The sequence below is a fragment of the Ceratotherium simum genome, chromosome 28, assembly GCF_057802395.1.
Source record: "Ceratotherium simum simum isolate JZ-2026a chromosome 28, ASM5780239v1, whole genome shotgun sequence".
Lineage (NCBI taxonomy): Eukaryota > Metazoa > Chordata > Mammalia > Perissodactyla > Rhinocerotidae > Ceratotherium > Ceratotherium simum.
Window position 1 is genome coordinate 1,616,443 of NC_141927.1, and position 22,753 is coordinate 1,639,195.

General features: G+C 49.2%; 1 protein-coding gene across 13 annotated transcripts in view; it reads left to right on the forward strand.

The window, feature by feature from the left end:
* Positions 1-22,261, forward strand: part of ARHGEF10 (Rho guanine nucleotide exchange factor 10) — a 131,382-nt gene extending 109,121 nt beyond the window's left edge. For 11 of the 13 annotated variants that reach the window (XM_087418274.1, XM_087418273.1, XM_087418278.1 and 8 more), the window contains 3 exons: positions 8,100-8,274; positions 17,505-17,627; positions 20,419-22,261. In XM_087418274.1, the coding sequence (XP_087274400.1) occupies positions 8,100-8,274; positions 17,505-17,627; positions 20,419-20,930 (810 nt within the window). In that variant the 3' untranslated portion in view covers positions 20,931-22,261. Of the gene's footprint in view, positions 1-8,099; positions 8,275-12,668; positions 14,185-14,229; positions 14,460-17,504; positions 17,628-20,418 lie in introns of those variants that run through there. The other 2 variants (XM_087418282.1, XM_087418283.1) reach the window with 2 other exon arrangements.
* Positions 22,262-22,753: the final 492 nt, after the last annotated feature.

The following is a 22,753-nucleotide window of genomic DNA, read 5'->3' on the forward strand; positions in this document are numbered from 1 at the left end:
AAAACCAAAGATGAGAAAAAGCTCACAGATGAGCTGGGGTGTGGGAATAGGTGAGGGGGACACCAGCCTACCAGGGCCATTGGGGTTTGTGTGGGGTCAGGACTGGCTACGTGATCTGCCAGGCCCCATGTTCAACAATTATTACGAATTTCAAGACGGCAGCAGCAGAGCATCAAACCACGTGTGGGGCCCTCTGAGTGCCAGCCCTGGGCAGCCACACGTGTTGCATACCCATGAAGCCACCCTATCCAAGAAGAGTGGGAATTCACCAGAAGGAAAAAAAGCAGAACATCTCAGAGAGAGGGAGTGATGTGTGTCAGGATGTGAGAAAGCAGGTTCCTGGAGAAGCTGCAAATACTTCCCTGGGCCTGAAATAGCGGGTGAGTCTGAGCGCGAGGCAGGAGGTGAGGTTGGCACAGGTGTAGTCAACGGATCTCTTACCTAATACGGAGGAGCTGGGGTCCGTCTCCTCAGTTCCCTGCGTTTTAGACTCTGTTCCTTTAAGTGCTCAGAGGAGGCCCCTCCGGGCCACCTCCCAGCTCAAAGGCCCGGGGGCAGTGCTGGACGGGTCCCGTGACCGCTGCAGGCAGCCGCGTTTGGCTCTCTTTCTTGGCGCAGATTTGTGTGTGATTTTCTTCCGAACACCACCGTGCTGTGCGCAATGGTGAGCTGTTGACAGATTTTAAGTACGGAACAGATGTTATGAAATTTGTGTTCCCAGAAGATTATTTTGCCACGAGTTTAAAGAGGGGTGAGATTGGTGACCAGAAGATGAATTGAGAAGGTTGTCCCAGAACTCCATCAGGAAAATGAAGACTCCCCAAGTGGAGAAGAGAGAAGACTGGAAGGATTTAAGAGGGAGACTTGGCAGGACACGGGGACCTGCAGAGTAAGGTAGTTACGTAAAGAAAAACAACCAGTTATTCTGATATGCGGAAGGCACGTAAGCAGAGAAGTGGGGAACAAAGCACCGACATCGGCAGTGGAAACGTTCACATGGTGTTTGGGAAGCCCCGTGGAGGAGGTGTGTGACGTGACTGAGCCAGTAGATAAAGGAAGCTGAATTAACAGGAAGAGATGAATAAATTAAGTCGCCTTAAAGCAGTAAAGGGGTGACCGAGGACCAGCAGCAGCAGCATCTCCTGGGAACATTCCAGAACTGCTAATGCCGGGCCCCACCTCAGACTCACTGAATTAGAAGCTGGGATTGAGGATCAGCAAACTGTGTTTTTAGCATCCTTCCGGAGGAAGTGTTAATAATAATTGTGAAATAGTCCCCCTCCTGAAAGAGAGAAAGTAGCTTTGCCCTTTATTCTCAAGTAACACTGAATTTCCCGGACACATGGGGCTGTTTTCTTTCTTTTTAACCTCTGTGGAAGTCACCTTCCTCTGCCCAAGACAGCTTTCCAAGGAGTGGTCACCACTTTGCGGTGAACGGACGAGGGACCAGCTGTGATGGGTCTTGTGCTTAAAATGGGGTCGTTAGCTTTCCCTGTTCAGGGTGTGGATACTGGAGGGTGATCTGCAGAAGTATGGGTGACGGGTGGCTTGCCCCATTCCTTCCAACCAGCCCCTCTTCTGCCGCTGAATCCTTACCATGAACAAGGCGGTGGGGTGGAAGTGCCCCTCCCCATTCCTCCCACCCTAGTCTTGGCAGTGGGATTCCCTGAGGGAAATCTGTACTGGCTTCCAGTAGATCAAAAGGGAAACCTTTTTCCCCAAGAAGCCAGACAGATGGGGAAAGCGTTGTCTGTCCCCATGATGACGGTGCTGTGGTGCGGTCCAAGCCACCTCTCGAAGCTGTGGTCCTCCTGGCCCCATGGGGTCCCTGCTCCCCGGCATGGGGTCTTGGGGGCATGGCCTCTGCCCATGCTCCCTGAGGCCTGCCTGTGCTCGAGGACTCCTCACGTGGAAGTGTCTCGGCTCCCGGGCCTGTGATGCTCACTTCTGCAGTCTGAGTCACAGATGCCACGTGGGAGGCCGCTGCTGTTTCACCATCTAAGTAAAAGTCACAGCGCACACACTTTTTGTGCTGGTGCAAACTGTGCTTTAATGAGCCCCCTGAAGTTTGAGACCCACTGCCTTCAAGTCATTCAGGAGGCACGAGGTGGTGCCTCCCAGGTGCAAACCCAGAGTCACCAGTTCAGGAGTCCTCAAGCTGGAGCGCACGATGGAATCCCCGAGGACCTGAGGGTGCCACCCTGAGGTCCACCCGCGTGACGTGAGAGCATCTCGGGGGAATGGGGCTGGGCATCGGCACTGTTGAACATCCCACACGATTTCAGTGTGTAGCCGGAGGTGGAGGCCATTGGTCTGGTTCTAAGGCTTGTGCTCCTCCTCTCCCTCCCTCCCTCCCCGTGGAGAAGGGTGAAGACACCTGAAGCCTCGGTCTGCCGCCTGTGCGCCTGCTTAGGTGTGGGACTGTTGACTGTCACAAGATGGGGTCACGGGGAAGAGCAGGCTGGCCGTGTGGGGCGGCCGTGAGCGGTGCTCACCGGGCGCGCTAGTTGGGGTGTACCTGAGAGGTCCGGGAGGAGGTACTCATCGGGCGGTTGACTGTAAAGCTGTGCCGCAGGTGGTTGTGTAAGCCGTGGGGGTGGACAGGCTTGTGCTGGGGGGTGAGGCCTGACACAGTGGCATTTAAAGGTAAGGGGAGAGAGCTGAGCCCTGAGGAGCATCTGAGTAGGGGTAGCTGGAGGAGGTTAGAGGCCAGGAGGGTGCAGCGTTACAGGAACCGATGGAGGAGTGTCTTAGAGTCCAGTGTCCAAGACCAATGGGGAAGGTTCAGAGATATCCAGAGACTGAGCAAGAGAAAAGAGAAGATGCCAGGTGCTGATATCAGGACTGAAGGAGACGTTATAAGATTATAAGGGAGTACTGTGAACGGTTGTGTGCCAACAAATTAGGTAACTGAGATGAAACGTGAAATAGTCAATTTGTAGAAAAGGCACAAACCACCAAGACTGAGTCATGAAGAAACAGCTAATCTAACAAAGCTTTAGCTCAACTAAGAAAGAAAAGAGGCTCAAATAAATATGACCATAAATAAAACAGCAGACCTTATAATTAGTACCGCAGAAATAGGATCATTAGAGACAACTGTGAACAATGATAAGCCAACAAATTGGGCAACCTAGAAGAAATGGGTAAATTCCCAGAAACATACAACTTAGCAAGACTGAATCAGAAAGAAATAGAAAATGTGAACAGACCAGTAACGGGTAAGAAGTTTGAATCAATAATCAAAAATCTCCCAACAAAGAAAAGCCCAGGATCAGATGGCTTTGCTGTTCTACCAAACATTTAAAGAGAATAAGCACCAATCCTTCTCAAACTCTTCCAAAGAATTGAAATAGACCACTTCCTAACTCTTTCTGTAACGTCAGCATTAGCCTGATACCAAAGCCAGACAAGGATACTGCAAGAAAAGGCAGATACAGACCAATATCCTTATGAATATTGGTAACAAAAATCCTCAACAAAATCCTAGCAAACCAAATTCAACAGCGTATTAAAAGAATTTCGTACCCAGAGCAATTAGACAAGAAAAAAGGAGGGGGGAGGGGAATGCAGATTGAGAGGAAGAAGTAAAATTACCTCTGTTTACATATGACGTGATCTCATAGGCAGAAAATCCTGAGGAATCTAAACAAAAGTTATTAGGACTAATAAGTTCAGCAAAGTCACAGGATACAAGATCAATACACAAAAATCCATTTAATTTCTGTACACTAGCAGCCAACAATCTGAACATGAGATAAGAAAACACCTTCATTTACAATGACATCAAAGAGAATAAAATAGTTAAATTTAACAAAAGAGGTGCAATAGTTGTACGCTGAAAACTACAAAACATTGTTGAAAGAAATTAAAGAAGACCTAAATAAATGGAAAGACAGCCCATGTGTGTGGATTGGAAGACATAGTATTGTTAAGATGGAAATAGTCCCCAAATTGATCTGCAGGTTCAACACAACCTCTATCAAAGTCCCAAGTGCCTTTTTCTTTAACAAAACCTGACAGGCAGATACTGAACTTCATATGGAAATGCAAGAGACTCACAACAGCCAAAACAGTCTTGAAAAAGAAGAACATTGGAGGATTCACACTTCCCCATTTCGCATTTTAGTGCACAGCTGCAGAAACCACGCCAGGGTGGTGCAGGCACAGGGGTAGACACACAGACCAGTGTGAGACAGAACTGAAAGACCAGACATAAACCACGTGGCTGATTTCCAACAGGGCGCCAAAAGAGTTGAATGGAGAAGATTCTTGTCTTTTCAACTAATGGTGCTGGGACAGCTGGATCTCCACACGCAAAGGAATGGAGTCAGACCCTTACCTCACACCATATACAAACATTAACTCAGAGTGCATCCAAGACCTACATGTAAGAGCTAAAACTGTAAACGTCTTAGAAGAAAACACGGGTAAATCTTTGTCACCGTGGACCAGGCAATGGTTTCTTAGGTGTGACACCTAAAAGTACAAGCAACCAACAGAAAAAAACCAGGTAAATCGGATTCATTGAAATTGAAACCTTCTGTGCCCCAAAGGACACTGTCAGGAAGGGGAAAAGGCAACCCAGAGAATGGGAGAAAATATTTACAAATCACTCATCTGTTAAGAATATATAACAAACTTTTACAACTCAACAGTAAAAAGAAAAATAACCCAATTAAAACAGGACCTGAATTGACATTTCTGCAAAGAATATGCACAATTGGCCAGTACACACGTGAAAAGATTTTCAACAGCATGAGTCATCAGGGAGATGCAAATCAGAGCTAGAGTGAGATACCACTTCACACCCAGTGGGATGACAGTAATTTAAAAAACAGACATTAATAGGCAGTGGAGAGGATGTGGAGAAATTGGAAGCCTCATATATTGCTGGTGGGAATGTGAAATGTGACCGACTGTCGGGAAACAGTTTGTTCCTCAAAAAGTAAAACTTGGAACCACCATACAACCCAGCATTTCCAACCATAGGTGTATACTCAAGAGGACTGAATATATGTGTTTACACAAAAACTTGTATGTGAATGTTCAGGGCAGCATTATTTTATAATAGTCAAAGGTGGAGATAACCCAAGTGTCCATTAACTGATGCATGGATAAACATGATATGGTCCATCTATGCAGTGGAATATTTTCCTGTCGTGAAAAGGAATGAGGTCTTGATCCATGCGTGCTACAACATGGATGAACCATGCGAACTTTATGCTTAGTGAGAGAAGTCAGACACAAATGGCCACGTATCGTATGAACCCTTTTATATGAAATGCCCAAGATAGGCAAATCTGTAGACAGAAAGTAGATTAGTGAACTTTTTTAGGGGATGAGAGGAGGGGAGAATAAGGAGTGACTGTTAATTGGTGTTGAAATGTTCTGGAATTAGACGGTGGCGATGCTTGCACAGCTTTGTGAACATACTAAAATCCACTGAGTTATACACGTTAAAATGGTGAATTTCATGGCATGTGGATTATATCTCAATTTTTTGAAAAACGGAATGTCTGTTGGATTTGACAGTTTTGGAGATCTCTGGGACCTTAGCGGGTGAGGCTGTGGGATAGGTGTAGCCTGAGGTTGAAGAGACTGTGAGAAATAGGGGTGAGGACAGCGCCCAGGGACAACCGTTAGAAGACACCTGACGGTGACGGGAAGGAGAGAGCGGGGACACAGCTAGAAGCAATTAGAAGGCTTTTCTTTCTTTCCTTTTCCCTCATTTTTCTTCTTTTTAATTTAAGGTGCGAGACTGGCACGTGTTTGGGTGAATGAGAGAAGTCAGTGGAGAAAGGGCCCCGAGCAGGAGGCCTGGAGGGGCAGGGCCCGTTCGTGTTGGGGAGGGAGTTCCCTGAGATGGGAGGAGGAGGTGGGCCTGCCCTGGTTGTGGGGATGTGGGGAAGTGCCGGTGGAAGAGGGCGCGCTGAGGGGTGGGTGTCTGCGGGCCTCTCTGTGAAGCAGGAGCAGAGTCGGGGGCAGAGGCCAGTGGGGGCCTGAGGAGGAGGAAGGACGGGGGGGATCAAAAGTAGGCCAGAGCCAGGATGATCTGGAACCTGAACCCAAGTGCCCAGCTCCCAGGCGCGTACTCCGTCCTGCGCTGCCGGGCCTGGTGTCCAGAGTGTGGACATCCTGTTAAACCACTCGTAAACCTGCTTCTGCTCCTGGTGCCTTATGACCCGTGTTCTGGTGGGGAACGGAAGTACTTCTGTGTGTCAGAACCGAGCCCGTGACTTGGAATCTTCATAACTGTGGACAGTGCCTCATTTCTAGTGACAAATATTTGAATTAAACTTGTGATGATTGGAGTGACTTTAGAGGCAGGAATCACATGTGTGTGATAAGATGTATTTGCAAGAGTGAGTGTAGTGCGGGTGTGTCAGAATGGGGCGGTCCTTGAAGAAACAGCAGCTCCTCTTCCCGGCCGGAGGAGGGGGCAGAGCCAGCCCCAGAGAACAGGGTCCTGATCTTTACTCAGGAGTCTGCTGCTCAGCCGGAGGCCCCGCGTTCCCTCCCTCAAGGATGCAGGCACTCAGGAGGGAACTCTTGGCTCCAGGGCACAGAGACAGATGTGGAGTCGGCTCCAGGCACGGGGTGTCAGGTCTCGGCCGCACAGGCAGTCCCCAGAGTGAGCTGTCTCCGGAATCCCGATGCTGGCCCAGGGGGCTCCGGCTTCAGGCCAGCCCCCATGCTGTTCCTCTCCTGGGCTCTGCAGACTCATGTACAGGCCCGTGATGCCAGCCTGTCCCGGTGCAATCTTCAATTGAGACAATAGTGGGGCCATCGACTGTGGAATCTTTGGTCAGACGTGGAATCGCCCATCTGACTAAAATCGAGATGCATGCACCACCAGTTTAACTCCTCAAGAGTGGGCAGTGTGTGGGTGGAATGTGAAGGGTTTAACTCAGCCAAGCCTTTCTGTGCAGGGTGGGCGTACAAGGATGGGCAACCACCCTCATCAGAGCATAGTGGGTCGTAACAGCCTCTCCCCTGTTCTCAGACGGTGCAGAACAGCCCTGAGGACAGAGATGTAAGCCGTGTGTTTTCCTGTGGGGGTTTAAGTTATGTAATTTCGATTTAGAGAGTTGTGAGGGGTTGTGATCTGCCATAGACTTGGAGGACTTTGAGGATGCAGGTTCTTCGTGTCTCTGTGCTTCACCCCCACCCTGCCCTCCTCCAGTCCCTAATAGGCGGTGAGCCAGCTGCCCGGCACCAGCATGCATCTGGGGGCCGAGTTGCAGAAGTTCCCTCTCGTGGGTCCCTGAAGAGCAGGGTTGTCAGGATGGAGACAGAGGCAGAGCTCAGCTCAGAAGCTTGGGAAGGGCCTGCTCACGTGGAGAAGCAGCAGTGGTCATCCAGGGACCGGGCCGGGAGTGGGTGCAAACTCAGAGACTACGGGGGAGCCCGAGAGCACTCAGAGCAGTGGGTCAGGCCGGCCTTCGCAGGTCTCACCACAGGAAGGGTGGGGCCCTCCCTCCTGCTCAGCAGTGTAGGGAGGGGACTGGTGGTTCCGCACCTGGGGCCGGGGGGGGGGGGGGGGGGGGGGGGGGGAGGCATTGGTTGGCCTCTCCGGCAGTTACGGCTCTGCATTTCCTGGTGTTCCCTCTGCTCGCTCCCATTTTCCTCCCGTTTTCCCACCCACCAAGGGGGCCCGTGCTCATGTTGGGACACTGTCCTTTAGTGACCCTCCTCGGTGGGGTTCGGCCCTCCAGCAGGCTTCCAAGGGCTGGTGTTTGAAGTGGCAGCTTTCCCAGCCCACGAGGGTGCCCTGGTAACTGGAGGGTACAGTGAAGTTCTGGAAAGCACTCTGATCTGCTCGGGGAAATAAAAAGAATGGGAGCAGTTTGACTGGAAACCTGTTTCCCACCTGTACGAGGCGTCTGTGGTCCTGGAGTGCTGGTCCCCTTGCTGGGGGTCACTGAGGGTGCACGGTGAGTAGCTGGGGGCTCTAAGTGGACCCGTCATGGGCAGGACAATTGCACACGCAGAATGTAATGTGCAGTTCACGGGGCCGGTTTCAGTGCCTGTGACACAGCAGCATAGCTGTGAGCGCACCCCAATGCCCCTCCATCTCCTCTCCTTGGTTTCCCCAGAACCAGCTCGAGGCCCACCAAGAAGAGGGCATGGTGGTCTCGCACATGGCTGTTGCTGGCGTGGGCATTTGGATCGCCTTCACTTCCGGGTCCACGCTACGCCTCTTCCACACGGAGACCCTCAAACATCTCCAAGACATCAACATCGCCACCCCCGTCCACCACATGTTACCAGGTAACGGGGTCTGGACGGGGGTCCTGGAGGCGGGGTGCTGGGGCGTGGGGTGCCCGCTTGGCCTGTGTCACAGTTCCCATGTGCCCTCCAGGGCCAGGACAGTGTTTGTGAAGTGACTGTGTGTACTAGCTCGGAACCGAATTAGAGGGCCATGTCTGTGGGTCAGAAGCCCTTGATCATAGGTGGTTTCTCGCTGTCAAACCTAACAGGGCTACACGTGGGGGGCGGGCAGGGACCTGAAGGTAAAGAACAGAGCAAAGGAGGAGATTCCCTGGGATGGGGAGGGCCCTCGGGAGCCAGAGGCAGTGTCCCGGCTGGGGTTCCACCAGGCTCAGAGGGAGGGTATCCCCAGCAGAGAGCAGGGCTGGGGGTGTGGGGACAGCAGGTAGCTAGTGTGTATATGCATGTTGCTAGCGTGTGGATGCATGTGGCTGGCATGTATGAGCATGTAGCCAGCATATATGATTGTATCTTGTGTGTATAAACATGAAGCTAGCATGTATAACATGCAGCTAATCTGTGTAAGCATGTAGCTGGTATATACCCATGTATCTGGTGTGTGTGAGCATGTGGCTAGTGTGTATATATGTGTGAACATGTAGGTAATGTGTATGAACATGCACTTGGTATGTATAAGCAGGTAGCTGAAATATGTAAGCATGTAGCTGGTGTGTATAAGCATATAGTTGGTATGTATGAGCATGTAACTGGTATGTGTGAGCATGTAGTAAGTATGTGTGTAAGCATGTGGCTGGCATGTATGAGCACGTAGCTAGTGTGTATAAGCATGCAGATAGTGTATGTGTACGTGTGTAGCTGGCATGTATGAGCATGAGGGGCAGAATGGAAGAAGAGATCAGAAAGGCGAGGTGAGTGGGTTGTGTGTGGCTGTGAATGCCGTGATGCTGATGGGGAGTCAGGATTTGAACAGGGCACAGTATGTTCCAAGTTGAGTTTTGGGAAGGGCATCCTGGCAACAGCGTGTGGAGAGAGAGGAAGGAAGGAGGGGCTGTGGGCATTCCTGTGGTCAGAGGACCTGCCCTGGCACGTAACAGTGAGAATGCCTGGGAGAGACTCACTCGAGAGTCACCCTGAGGTGTTGACTGATTGGTTAGGGAGAGGAAGGGCCGGAAGATACTGGGATTTGGGGCCTGGGTTACTGGAAAGATAGTCAAGTCATCCACCAACATGGGGTCACGAAAGCCTAGTTTTAGGGGAGAATGGTGCATTTCATTTGGTTTTGCTGAGGCGAGAAGCCCAGAGGGAAATTGGAAAGGAGGTCTGGCATGTGGATGAGGAGTCAGGAAAGGGGACGCAGTTTGGGAGTTTGTCCCCACTGGTGAGTGAGGAGGGACGGGGGACAGGGAGGGGGAGGTGTACAGGGAGAAAGTGTCAGGCACAGAGAGTTGCTCTTAGGAATGCAGAAGGAGAAGGGGGTCAGAGGAGAGAACTCGGGGGGAGCCGAGTAGGTGGGGGAAGCTGCAGCACAAGGTGGGAGGGGTGGGGAGGAAGAGGAGGGCACGCAGGTGGGGAGCTGGGGGGAGCTGTAGTGGGGCTGGCACCGGACCCCTGAGGGTGTGGCGAAACACTGCGGTGAACAGCCACAGACTTCGTCTGGGAGCTATGTGTGTGCAAGAGTATGTGTGTGCACACCTGTATGTGTGCGTGTCGGCGGGAGAGGAAGAGGAGAGAGGAGCCTCACGCAAGAGTTTGGAGGGAACCGGGGAAGTGGAGAGACTGAACTTAGACTTCACTCTGAACAAGTTCATGGTCAAAGGCTGAGCAAGATCCGAGAATCCCAATCAAGTTGCCTCCTGATTGACTTTGTGTGTCTGACAGTATTTAAGTTACGCGAGTCAGTGAGCGTGGAGAAGTCCTCTTAGAAGCTAACTGGGTCTCCTGTCTGTGTAGGCAGTGAAGTAAATTTATCAAAATTATTTACAAATGCAGGAAACTTACATTCAGACCAGGGACCAGGTGTGTGTGTATCTGTTTACTTAGTTATTTGTGTAACCGTCTTTCAGTGGTAGCCACTGATGGGCGGGACTGATGGGAGGTCTTTTGTTTTGGCTGTTGGTTGATAACAGTGTTGAGGAGTCTGTAGCGTAAGCAGAAGGTGCGAGAGGAAAGGTTGCCATTTACGATGCATTGAGAAACATAGACTAATTTAGGGTCACGTTCTATAAATGCCAGAAGGTTCTAGAGAGGGTGACCTTTGACACGGGGAAGAACATTGGTCCTGGGAGGGATGAGGCCAATGGGGAGATGAGGAGGGAGAGGATGTGGAGGGTGGTGGGCAGCCCGGGCCTCCACCCCCAGGGAGTGAACATGTTGGGGGCTCAGTGGGTGAGTGAGGGCTATTTTGTTTCTTTTTTTAACACTGTATCGGGATGTCTTTGACATGTAAAATGGTGTGTATATAAGGTGTACAATGTGACGTTTGGGTGTATGTATGCATTGTGAAGGGTTCGCCACAATCAAGCTGAATAACGCATCGCCGCTCCTGGTTACCGAGTGTGCGTGCACATGCGTGTACACTGAGGAGATTCAACCTATGGAGCTAGCTCTGCACAAATCCTGTTTTAAATGTTGCGGGGTAGTTTTGTTTGGTGAGGAAGATGCAGGCTTATGTAACGCACCGGGTTATATTTAGGAGAGCACAGTGGCTGTCAGCCTCCCCCTCTGACAGCACACCTGCGCTGTGCCGGGGACTTGGTGTCATGTTCCTTTTGTGCACAGGCTGGTGGAACAAATGTTTGCGGTTGGGATCTGCTATGTCGTCGGGATGAAGCCAAGTCAAATTCATAAATTGCCAGAACACGCACTCATTCTGCCATTGAGTGGCCATGTGCTCAAAGGTCCGTCCAGAGTCCGTCCGGGGGGAAGGTGATGTGGGTGCTGCGATACAGCGGCCTTCCCAGCCCCCAGAGTCCTGACCCGCTGCCCTCTGGCCTCACCAGCCCTGGGGCTGGCTGCCATCACCACTTCCTTCCCTGAGGTCGCCAGGTTCCAGAATTCTGACACTGGCCACAAAAGTGCCACGGGGCCACGACCCTCGTAGGGTCTGCTCCACCCAGCCCCTCCCCGTCAGCCCTGCTGGCCCTCACCTCCACGTTGCTTTTAAAAAGCCACGCTGGGGTGGCATTTCCTTCAGTTTTTATGACAGTTTTCACGACTTTTACACCCTCTGGATAATGACTCCCTTGTTTTGTTCCGTTCGTGTGGCTTTCCATCGATCACGGTCCACCTGGGCTGTCTGCAGACCAGGAGACTGTGCAATCAGATGCTCGGGCCTGCGTCACCTCGTACACTCCCTCGGCCTCTCTCCTCTTTATTTATTCCTGTGCAAAGAATTAGGTCTCTAGGGGCTGGCCCGGTGGCATAGTGGTTAAGTTTGCCTGCTCCGGCGGCCAGGGGTTCACTGGTTTGGATCCCGGGCATGGACCTACGCACCGCTTATCAAGCCGTGCTGTGGTGGCATCCCATATAAAGTGGAAGAAGATGGGCACGGATGTTAGCTCAGGGCCAATCTTCCTCACCAAAAAAAGAAAAAAAAAATCAGGTCTGTTTTCCAGAGCTGTGTGAAAGCGCAGCGTGCACCCAGCCCAGAATGGAGCGGAAAGCCTGCAGTTGGCCTGTGTTCTCCGGGTCTGTGTACTGTATTTGTGGTACCTGCTGGTTCCTGACCTCCCGGGGGCATTTTGCACTTTATCTGCATCTCATAGTCTCCTTCCAGGTTCTGTTGCCACCCTGGCCTGGTGGCCTGCAGAGAGGTGGGTGGTCTAGAGCAGGATTCAGTAGCACTCAGAATGAGATCCCGTTTGTTCCACCTCTGACAGTGGTTCTTGAGTACAGTCCTTGGGAACGTTAGCCCGAAATTGGTCTGACTTTCATGCATTTTGTGATTTAGAGAAAGTAAGGAAGCCAAGAGGCACTTCTTCCCTTGTCCCTTTTCAAGTCCTCTTACCCCTAGGCCAGCGTGCCATGGTAGTAAGCATCGTTATTTTATTCTGTTTTACATTTAGATGTTTCCGTAAGTGTGTGTTTGCACACTATACGTGAGCAAATTGAGTTGGAGGCCTTGGGCTCTGCTCATCCTCTGGACCCTCCTGTTCATGAATCCTGCAGGTGCCCTGAGCTCACACGTATATAAGACCTCCATTCTAGAATTGTGTTCATGAGGTTGCCCAAATGCGTTTTGTTGTGTACGTATGGCAATAATACAAAAAATTATCCTTTTGTGATCTCACTAGAGTATAAAATTCCAATAGGTTCTAGAGATGAAGACTTCCCAAGCCAGAAAGAACAAAATTTTGGGAAAAAAAATTATTATACTGTAACTCCCACCTTCTTTGTAAGTTAACAAAACTTGATAAAGTCTGTGTGCTCCCTAGGTCTCAGCCTGCTTCACCTGTGGAATATATGACAGTATCCAGTATCCAGTGAGCTGGGTCTCCTTGTATTTGGCATTCAGCTCTGAAAACTGTTAAGCTCCAGCTCTGTGACATAAACCACATCAACCTAACGCAGTCAAACAATTGGTGGTGAAACCGTCTGTAGTGAGCACACAGTTTTCAGAGCAGGAGGTCAGACTTCTCGGTTGTAAAGGAGAGTTTGCAGCAGCCAGTGGGGAGGGGCTTCCTCTGGTATAGGTGACCAGCAAGCACAAGTCACATCAAGATGCAGATGCTTCCTGCCTCGTCCAGAATATTCGAAGGAGGATGTCCTTAACAGAAAAGTGCGAGACCTCGTGTGAAATTAGCCTTTCCTTGTTCCCGCTGAAGGAATACGTCACCTTCCAAGGATGATGTAACCAAATAAAGTGTCCAAAGTTTCTATTTTTAAAAAAACAGTGTCACTTTTCTAAATACTGTTGACCACATCGTAAAGGAATTCAGCAAATTAAACCAGGCTGGAGACTATTTATGAATTAGGGAACAAGGCAGAGCACTGGGGTTCTGAGTGCCGTCCTGGATTAACCAGCAGCTGAGGAACCAGCGGTTCAGCCTGGATTAACCAGCCACTCGGACCTGCCTGTTTCCTTTGCTCTCTGTTGTGGGGGAGAGCAGAGAGAGCATTCTAGCTGTAGCATTTCCTGCCACACTTGGAAGCCTTGTTTCTCCTTTTATTCAGTCCCTCTGTCTGTGTGTTTATTGTGAACATTTGAATAAACCTGGACAGTATTCTTTAATGCCCCCCAGCCCTCAGGGGCCGCCCTCCTCATCTAGGGCTTCCCGTTTCTCTCTTTGCGTCTGGTGTAAGAAGACTGCTAGGCTCTCGAAACAGCGGCTAACGTGTCGACAGTCCCCTCTTCATATTTATGACTCATTTTAAAGCCTCCTGTGCAACTTGCACCCTTTGTCAGCGAGTCAGCGTCTCTGCCTCCACCCCCGCCCACCCCGCCTCCCCCTTGACAGTGAGGTGAGTGGGTGGCCCCTCGCAGCTCGGCCAACTCAGCCCCTTCCCAGGGGCCTCCCTGCCGTCCCCCTCTGAGGGCCGCTGCTCGTGCTTCTTGCAGGTAACGTCCAGGACAGCTCTCTGTCAGCACTGTCCACAGCTCCTCCTGAAGCGCAGAATTACCGCGTTCCCTAATTACTATTTCAGTTAAACCTTCATATGTAAAATTAGAAGTGACGAATCATAGACCATTTTGAACGTGGAATAAACCATCATTCTCTGGAACTTACTGTCTTACTCAGTTTCTGAAAGCTTTCAAACCAGTTAGAAAGAAAAATGAACATCTGGATTTTACCTGCTTTGACCTTCTTTCTGATGAAATCAGAGTCTGGGCTGGTCTTCCCCGGAGCTCCTCCAGGAAGCCCCGTGGTTATGTCGGTTGGTCTTTCCTGATGGATATGCAGGATCTTCCTCTTCTCGTGCTGTGAGGTTCCTTCTCCCATCCCAGCGCCACCCCGGGCTCCTGGGCCTTTGAGTTGCTCTGTGCTTTCTCTTTAGAAAGACCCACTTCTGAAGAAAGGAGTGCCTTACACAGACTACGGAAAGTTTCCCGGAGCATTAGGACACGTAAGAGAACACAGATGTGAAAGCTGGCACAGGAGGAAGAGTCCGTGCTCCTAACGCACTATTCACATGGGAAGAAGTGGAGAATCCGTAAGGAACGAAAGATTGCTTTCAAAATGTGTTTCTGAATAAAAATAAACAGTAAAGTTTTATCTTTCGTAATTTGAAGGTAAATTCTTTTGTATGTTTATTTTTTTTATTTATTTTTTTAAATTTTTTGGTGAGGAAGACTGGCCCTGGGCTAACATCTGTGCCCATCTTCCTCTGCTTTATGTGGGACGCCGCCCCAGCGTGGCTTGACAGGCGGTGCTTAGGTCTGCGCCCGGGATCTGAACCTGGGAACCCCGGGCTGAAGAAACAGAGCAGCGAATTTAATGACTATACCTCTGAGGTGGCCCCCTCTTTTTTATGTTTCATTAGCAGTTGGAAATATTTACACATCATATTTTAGGAAGATCCGTTTGCAGTATAAAGGTGTAACCCACCCTCATTGTGGAGACGGTCTGTTTGAAATCCCCATTTTCCTCATCAATTGTCTTTAAAGCCATGTGGTTTATAGAGTAAAGGTATTTCAAATGCTTCTTTAATGGCCCTAAGCCAATCTTTTAAAAATTAAAAATTCTCTGTGAAAGAAAATTTAACTCATTAATTCCTTTTTTGGAGAAAAATTAAATGAAACTCAGTTCCCCATACCAAAATATTTCAGGATGTTCAGGTAAATCATGAAAACAACATTTAACTTATTCACGCACATGGTTTTCATTTGTATTGAGGACTGACAACCAGAATGAGAGTCTAAGTGGAGTTACGTGATGTAATGGTCCCCTTGCCCACCTCTAGACAAAGCCCCCGAAACCGGGATACGATGATTGGTGAGAAGTCGTAAGAGTCCATTTGTTTTTATTGTTTCCAATACTTTTGTATTTTAAAAGGTAAATTTATTCAAATTCAGGACAGCAGGCATGTCCACTGCCCAGTTTATACATTCCTCCCACAAGCAGCAGCTCAGAAACACGGCTGCGGAAAGTGAGACGCCCAGCCATGTCTTCTGGCTCCAGGAGTGAGGTCCATCCCACGGGTCAGGAGATTCCCGCCCAGCAGCGGTTCTCTGCGGCCCATTTCTGTCAATGTTGTGAATTAATTCTTCACTTGGAAAGCTTTCAATGGGAAACGGTATGTCACTCCTGTGCAGCAGGCGTAGTGGGGGACGCTGAGTTTTATCTAAACAAAACAGAAAGCCCAGAGCAGCGAACCAGTTCCAAATGTCGCCCTCCACCAGCGGCTTCGTGGACTTTTCCACCAAAGGCTTCCAGGAGGCTGGGAGAGGGTGGTCTCAGGTCGCATCCTCAACGTGAGTGCAGGTTGGCTTCCGCCTCGTAAGACAGTCGTGTTTAACCTTGACGATACTTAGCGTTGAGTGAGGTTGATGCTCCGGGGAAAGGCAGCTGTGTTTGCTCGCACGCTCCCCGGCTCGCGGGGCTTGCCTCCTGAGGTGCTGCCTGACGACATGGCCAAGGGCCAATCAATAGTAGGAGTTGCGAATCGTGCTGAGCGACACACTTTCAAACCACTTCAGCGTTTCTCATTAGCTTCTGAAAATGACAGCACCTTGCCTCCTTATGGGATAGTGTCGTAGCTTGACGTGTGGCTCTCAGGCTTCTCTACAACTTGAGTCCTTTGAACAGGCAAGCGCTCAGAATTCCTGGGAACATAATACTATTCACTTTTTAGAAGTAATGTAAGTCTATATGTGGATGAAACCGAATCTTTGTTTTTTGTAGTTTTGTTTTTTTTGTGGGTTTTGTTTTTTTTTTTTTTTTGCTATTGCCTAAATAATTCATGAAAATGACTTCTTTAGGCATGTTAATCTACCTCTGGCTCTGGCATTAGACCACTTGCTTTTTTTGTGTGTTTTTTTTTTTTTTTGTGAGGAAGATCAGCCCTGAGCTAACATCTGTTGCCAATCCTCCTCTTTTTGCTGAGGAAGACTGGCCCTGGGCTAACATCCGTGCCCACCTTCCTCTACTTTATATGGGATGCCGCCACAGCATGGCCTGACAAGCGGTGCACCGGTGCATGCCCAGGATCCGAATCTTCGAACCCCGGGCCAGCGAAGTGGAGCGTGCGCACTTAACTGCTACGCCACCGGGCCAGCTCCTAGACCACTTGCTTTTCGTGCTCTTTGTCTAAGATGAACTTCAGGTCAAATGCAGAGACATTGAAGATAACTTATTTCTATAGAAAAGAAGCATCAAATGGTTTCTAAGTGTTCATCATTGCTTCTCGCGAGCCAACTAAATTGTTCTCTGCTCATCAGCTTTAGAGCTAAACAGAGAGATGCCAGGAGGTACGTTAAATCTCCCCTTGGAAGCAGTGATGCTGGCGATGGTGTCAGCGCAGAGGTAGATTTAGGCGCACGTCTAGTCTCCAGTTAGGATTCGAGTAGTCAGGAGAGGTTTGCGGCAGCGCAAGGCTCTGACCGGCTCTGACTTCCACTCCGTGGCCCTGTCCACGCAGAGCAGAGGTTTGATTGCTCTGGGCCTCAGAGCTTTGGCTGCAAAACAAAACCAACAAAAGCTCCAAAGGCCCCCCTGACTCCAGTGTTTTCTGTCTGCATTTTCCACTCTTCCTCACTCCGGGTCCACCAGATGCTATTCTCCTTCCCAACAGGCCATCAGGGGGTCTCACGGCGTCTCCCACCGTGGTACTTGGTGCAGGTTGCGCCACAAGTCCGTCCTGCCTGTTAGATCTGTCAGATCGTGAAGGGCGGCTCAGTGCTCGCTCAGAACCGCAGTGTGACGTGTGTGTGCCTGTGACATGTGCGTGCGTGTGACATGTGCATGCATGTGCACGCGTGTGTGCCTCAGGGCTCGTTGCTACACTGACTAGAAGGAAGTGGTTTACAAGGACGACTCTAGGGAATTCTATTTGCCTCTGAAAGCGCCAGCCCGAGCAGTGGAGAGTGCGGACGTGAGATCCAGCCGTGCGTGTGGCCCACTGCAGGGCAGGATCTTTTTCGTTCTCGTCCAGTTGAAGCAAGCACAGTAGGTAGTTTCAGAGCTCTGGGGACACCTGCTGCCGCAGGAGGGGTTGATTCTGGCGCAGTGAGCTCTCTGGCGCGAGGTCTGTGTTGTTTCCAGACCGTCCCCTGAGCGCCTGCCCCGACGTGGCGCCCTGCAGAGACCAGACTCCTCTCTCTCTCCGTCCAGGGCCCCAGCGGCTGTCTGTGACCAGCCTGCTCGTCTGCCATGGCTTGCTGATGGTTGGCACCAGCCTGGGCATCGTGGTGGCCCTGCCTGTCCCACGTCTGCAGGGGATTCCCAAAGTGACCGGTGAGTAGACACTTCCGCACGCATTTGCCCCTGGGGCCTTTGTCCCGTCTGTAAACTCTTGAAGCCCCTTGGTCTGTGTCGTGCTTTATCATCCCGGGAAGTGGTTAAACAATTTAAATTATTTGGGTGTATTTTTTTGTTGTTTTTTTTAATGTACTGTAAAGATTAGGTCTATTAATTTGAATCATCAATTCATACTTTTGCTTTCCTATTTCTTATGTTAGTGGCCCCGGGAGAATCATAGCCCGAAAACATGTTTTCTTGCTACCTTTATTGCCACCTCTTAGTTTCTATCATTACATACAGTTTTGATCAATGAAAATGGATGCTTTTTATATTACAGACAAGGAAGCCCAGCATCTCAAAAGGCTTGGTCGTGCTTTGTTGCCCTGTTGGTAGGCATTAAATGGGTACAGCCTTTTTGGAAAGCAGTTTGGCATTATGGACCATGAGCCTGAAAATGCTTGTATGTCTGGAATCAGGATTTCCAATTCCGGAACCTGTCTTGGGAAGCAGCCAAAGCTATGAACAAAGCATGATGCAAAAAGATATTTGCAACAGCATTTAAATTTTAATAGCACAAAACAGGAGACAACCTAAATATTCAAAATGAGGGGTAGGGAGATGTTTAAGAAAAAGGTCGCATAAGAATGTAATGCAGGGGCCGGCCCGGTGGCGCAAGCGGTTAAGTGCGCGCGCTCCGCTGCGGCGGCCCGGGATTCGCTGGTTCGGATCCCGGGCGCGCACTGACGCACTGCTTGGCAAGCCATGCTGTGGCGGCGTCCCATATAAAGTGGAGGAAGATGGGCACAGATGTTAGCCCAGGGCCGTCTTCCTCAGCAAAAAAAGAGGAGGATTGGCGGATGTTAGCACAGGGCTGATCTCCTCACAAAAAAAAAAAAAAAAAAAAACTCACACTACAGAATTAAAAAAAAACACACACACACACACACAAAAAAAATGTAATGCAGCCAGTAAAAGTGATGTTGGTGGAGAGCTTTGAATGATAACTGTTAATTCTATAAGTTAAGTAAAACCAAGATCTTAAATTTTATGTTGATTATATATCAGCTATGTGAAAAAAAACTCTCAGAGAAAAAGATTTGTAGAAAACTCATCAAAATGTTAGCAAAGATTCTGTTTCTATAGTTTCTTCCTAATGTCAACACTGGAATATTTCACTGTAACTTCAGACACCCCTTCCTTGCTTCAGCAAGATTTGATGCATCTAAATAGGTCTGTGGTTTAGACACATTCATATTTTATCATGATCCACCTATTAGCATTAAGGAATTCCAATTTTGTTCATTCATTTCTTAATTTCTCTTTTTATTACGACCTGTATATTATACTGACAAGAAATTGTGTATAGTGAACACGTACAGTTTAAGTGGCACTGACAAGAAGGTCGCCCTCCACCGGCACAGGCAGGAGGATGTTACCTAGACGTTGGGGCCCCTGGGGGCCCTCCCCTGCAGCCATCCATAACTCTTCTCCTGAGTTTTACGTCATCATTCCATTCATTTTCTCTGTAGTTTTGCCAATTTGTACCTTGAAAAGCTACATTTTTAATTTAGCTGTTTTTGCATTTTCTATAACTGTCTCACATCGTAGGTATTCCTCTGTAATAATTGCAACCTGATTTCTGAGATGCATGCTCGCTGGTGGTTTTGGCTGTGGCTCACTCACACTGACTGCTGTAGCGTGGCCTGTGTTCACCGCGTGTCTCCTAGGGGATCTTCAGTTATCCCCAGTGTTCTGTGTTATGTGCAGGGCCTCTGCGTGCTCATCTGGCTGCTGCTGCGTCATGGGACAAGTCCCTCTGGGGCTTGTGTCTGGGCGTGGAGCCGCTGCTGTGTGCGGATCACACATGTTCACTGCCACTGGGTGATGCTGAGGTTGTCTTCCCAGGTTGTCATGTCGGATGACACCTCCATCATCAGCATCTGACGGTCTTGTCCCTCTGTGTTCCCACCGGCACCACTGTTGGTGGCGTCCTTCATTTGCTGTCTGTTCACTGAGGGAGGGCCTCTCACTGTGGCTCAGGATCTGTGATTGCTCTGCTGTGGCCACGTGGGGTGCGGGGGAGGGACAGGGCCTGGTTTAGCCTTAGAGCGTTCGGTGGAGAGGGCACTTATTTCCTGCATCTGTGTCACGTCACCTGTGAAGTGCTTAGACGATAAGGTTCGGGGTATTGGGGGACCTGTGTTTCATAGAAAGACCTAGAGTTTCTGTCGTGTGCTCTTGGGTCAGATGATGATTTTAAGATTCAGTCCACATCACCTTTAAACTGAAAAGTCCCCATTTTAGTTAAATCCATAGAACTAACTCATTCTAAACCACAGGACCTTTACTAGTGAAAAATGGCGGGAAGCTACTGCTGGTTTAGGCATCTTTTTCCTAAAACTGACACATTTCAGGAGTTTAATTTTTTTAAGAAGACTTACAAAAGGTAAATATGTTTTCTTAGAGTAAGAGAGAAGGCACTTATGCAGAGAACAGGAAAATAGCTGTTTTGTTACCCTAAAAGTACAACACGAGTATTAGAGATACTGTGGATGAAAACCCAAGGGTGTGTTTTAGACCCTCATTTTGAAAGCTTTCTTGGAATTCACTAAGAATCCATGAGAATGTGATGTGGAAGCTGTTTTCATCTTGCCTGTCATTCAGGCGTTAGAGCGACTGCAAGATTCTGTCACTTGGATGGGAGGGGCAGTGGGCTGAACCGTGTGGCTGTGGCTCCTCTGTAACACCGTCCATTGTACGAGTGCTGAACCGTTTCTCCTTTCAGGAAGGGGCATGGTCTCCTACCACGCGCACAACGGGCCTGTCAAGTTCCTGGTCGTGGCCACAGCCGCCCTCAAGACAGACAAGGACAAGCCCAGAGATAGCCCGCCCCCTGGCGCAGACGCCCAGGATGAAGACCAGAAGGAGGCGCTCCCCAGCGAGGGGGCTGAGCCCAGCATGGCTCAGAGCAGCCCCGACGCTGTGTGGCTGGGGGGCTCGCTGGGCTCCGTGACCCACAGAAGCGATTTCTCGTCCTCGTCCGGGTCCCTGACTCCGTCCCAGGGCTCCGGCTCCCTGGAGCCCAGGTCTGAGGAGAGCATCATCTACGACCTCCTGCGGCACCCCAACGTCTCGCCGAGCAGAGGGCGGCGGGCCAGGAAGGCGAGAGCCAGCTCCGTGCTGGTGGCGTGTGGAGGCCAGGGCCACCGGCGGGTGAGCAGGAAGGCCAGGCAGCAGCGCTCGGAGGAGCTGGCCTCCTCCGTCATGGTCTGGCAGATCCCCCTGCTACACGTGTGAGCCGAGCGCTGCTCTCTGGTGTCGGGACCTGCAGTCAAGGGTGGCTTGTCAGCCAAGTCAGGCGACCTGAGTGGTTTCAGCCGTGTCTACACTGGTTGGGGATAATTAAAAACCGTCTTTGGGGAAGAAACGTGCAATATCATAATGGCGGCATTTTACTGCCAATGTGTTCCTTCTCTTACAGCAGCAGAACTGAGCACAAACACTTCTGAAGACGGCAGAAGATCAACACTAAGTTTGAGTAATTGGAAGTTCTGGGAACACACATTCTTTGTGACGGCTGTAGTCCTTATATATGAAGATGAAATGCTCCAGATCTATCCTGTTACTTAGAGTATTTGCAAACTAAGACCTTATGGGAACATACAGCATATTCAGTAGTGTAGGAATTTATTAACAATTCTTAAAGTAATTTTACTTGATTCAGATTCACTACTTTTATTTATATTGTATATCTTTTAATTTCAGAATAGAATTTGTAACAATGAAGAAAGCCAGGTAACATAGACCAGTCCAGGAGGTGTTATTTGCTTTCTGAAGTAAGCTGGGTTTTCCAAAGTGGTCTAATGTGTGTATTGTATATTTTAACAAAGTAGTATTTTTATATTGCATTTTTCTATTAAAAATTAACAGTTAATATTTTAGTCAGTAAATTATCTGTAACATTACACAAATAATGTTTGCTTTGAACCAAAAGCTCACTTCCCATCAACATCTAGACTGAAGCATCAATGCCAAAATGTTCTTCCCTCCTCCTATTAAATAGTATTAATATCCATGTTAGAAATAGGTATGTTGAGCATTGCAGGAACTGTACAGAAAGCGTCTCAGTCGATTATTTCATGCTGTTTCTCGCACCTGTTGACCTAGGACGCTGTGTCTGTTGTTGAGTATGCTGTCTGAACAACGTGTGGTGCTAGTCAGTGTGGGTGTGCCATTGCTGGTGGTGGGACACAGGCCAGGACAGGTGGCACTCCGGTCAACCGACCTATCGTTTAGATGTCTCTGCAAGTGCTCAGGTTTGCACTCTCCAGTCGTAGAGCCAGCTGCGTGTGTCAAGGTGCTTGAGTGAGTGATGAGTTCCATTACGCTGAAAGTGCATTTATATCAGTGTTCTACTTAACAGACAGTTAAAAAAAAAAACTAATGCAGGCATTCACCTGAAGTAAATTTCTCAGCACTTTACAGATGACTAAAAATGCTAATTTTATGACTTAGCCAAATATTTCCCAAGGTGCATATATGTCCCCATGTAAAAGTAATATCTCCCCAAGCTTTCTTAACTGTTAGCTGCTATCCTTATTTCATAAATAAAAGTCTTTTTATTTAAACATACAGTATTACGAGTTGCCTTTTTCCCCTATAGAACACAAAGGGTGTGTACGTTCTGGACAGTAAAGGGATGGTCTGACAGGCCCTTTCAGATTTGGTGTCACTGCCTGCTGGTTTGGGGTTTACGTATAAATTCCAGAGCCTCACAGCGTACCAGGACAGAATGCTCTGGATTTGCAGTAGGTGCTGAGAAACTTCTAAGAGACACATGTACATGCCAGTTTTTGAGTGACACCGTGAGTTGGGTTTAATATAGAACATAAAGAGAGGTTTCGAAAGCGGACTAAGCTCCAAATTTTTTTTTTTTTTTTGTGAGGAAGATCAGCCCTGAGCTAACATCTGTTGCCAATCCTCTTTTTGCTGAGGAAGACTGGCCCTGGGCTAACATCTGTGCCCATCTTCCTCCACTTTATCTGGGACGCCACCCCCAGCATGGCTCGACAAGTGATATGTCGGTGTGCTCCTGGGATCTGAACTTATGAACCCCGGGC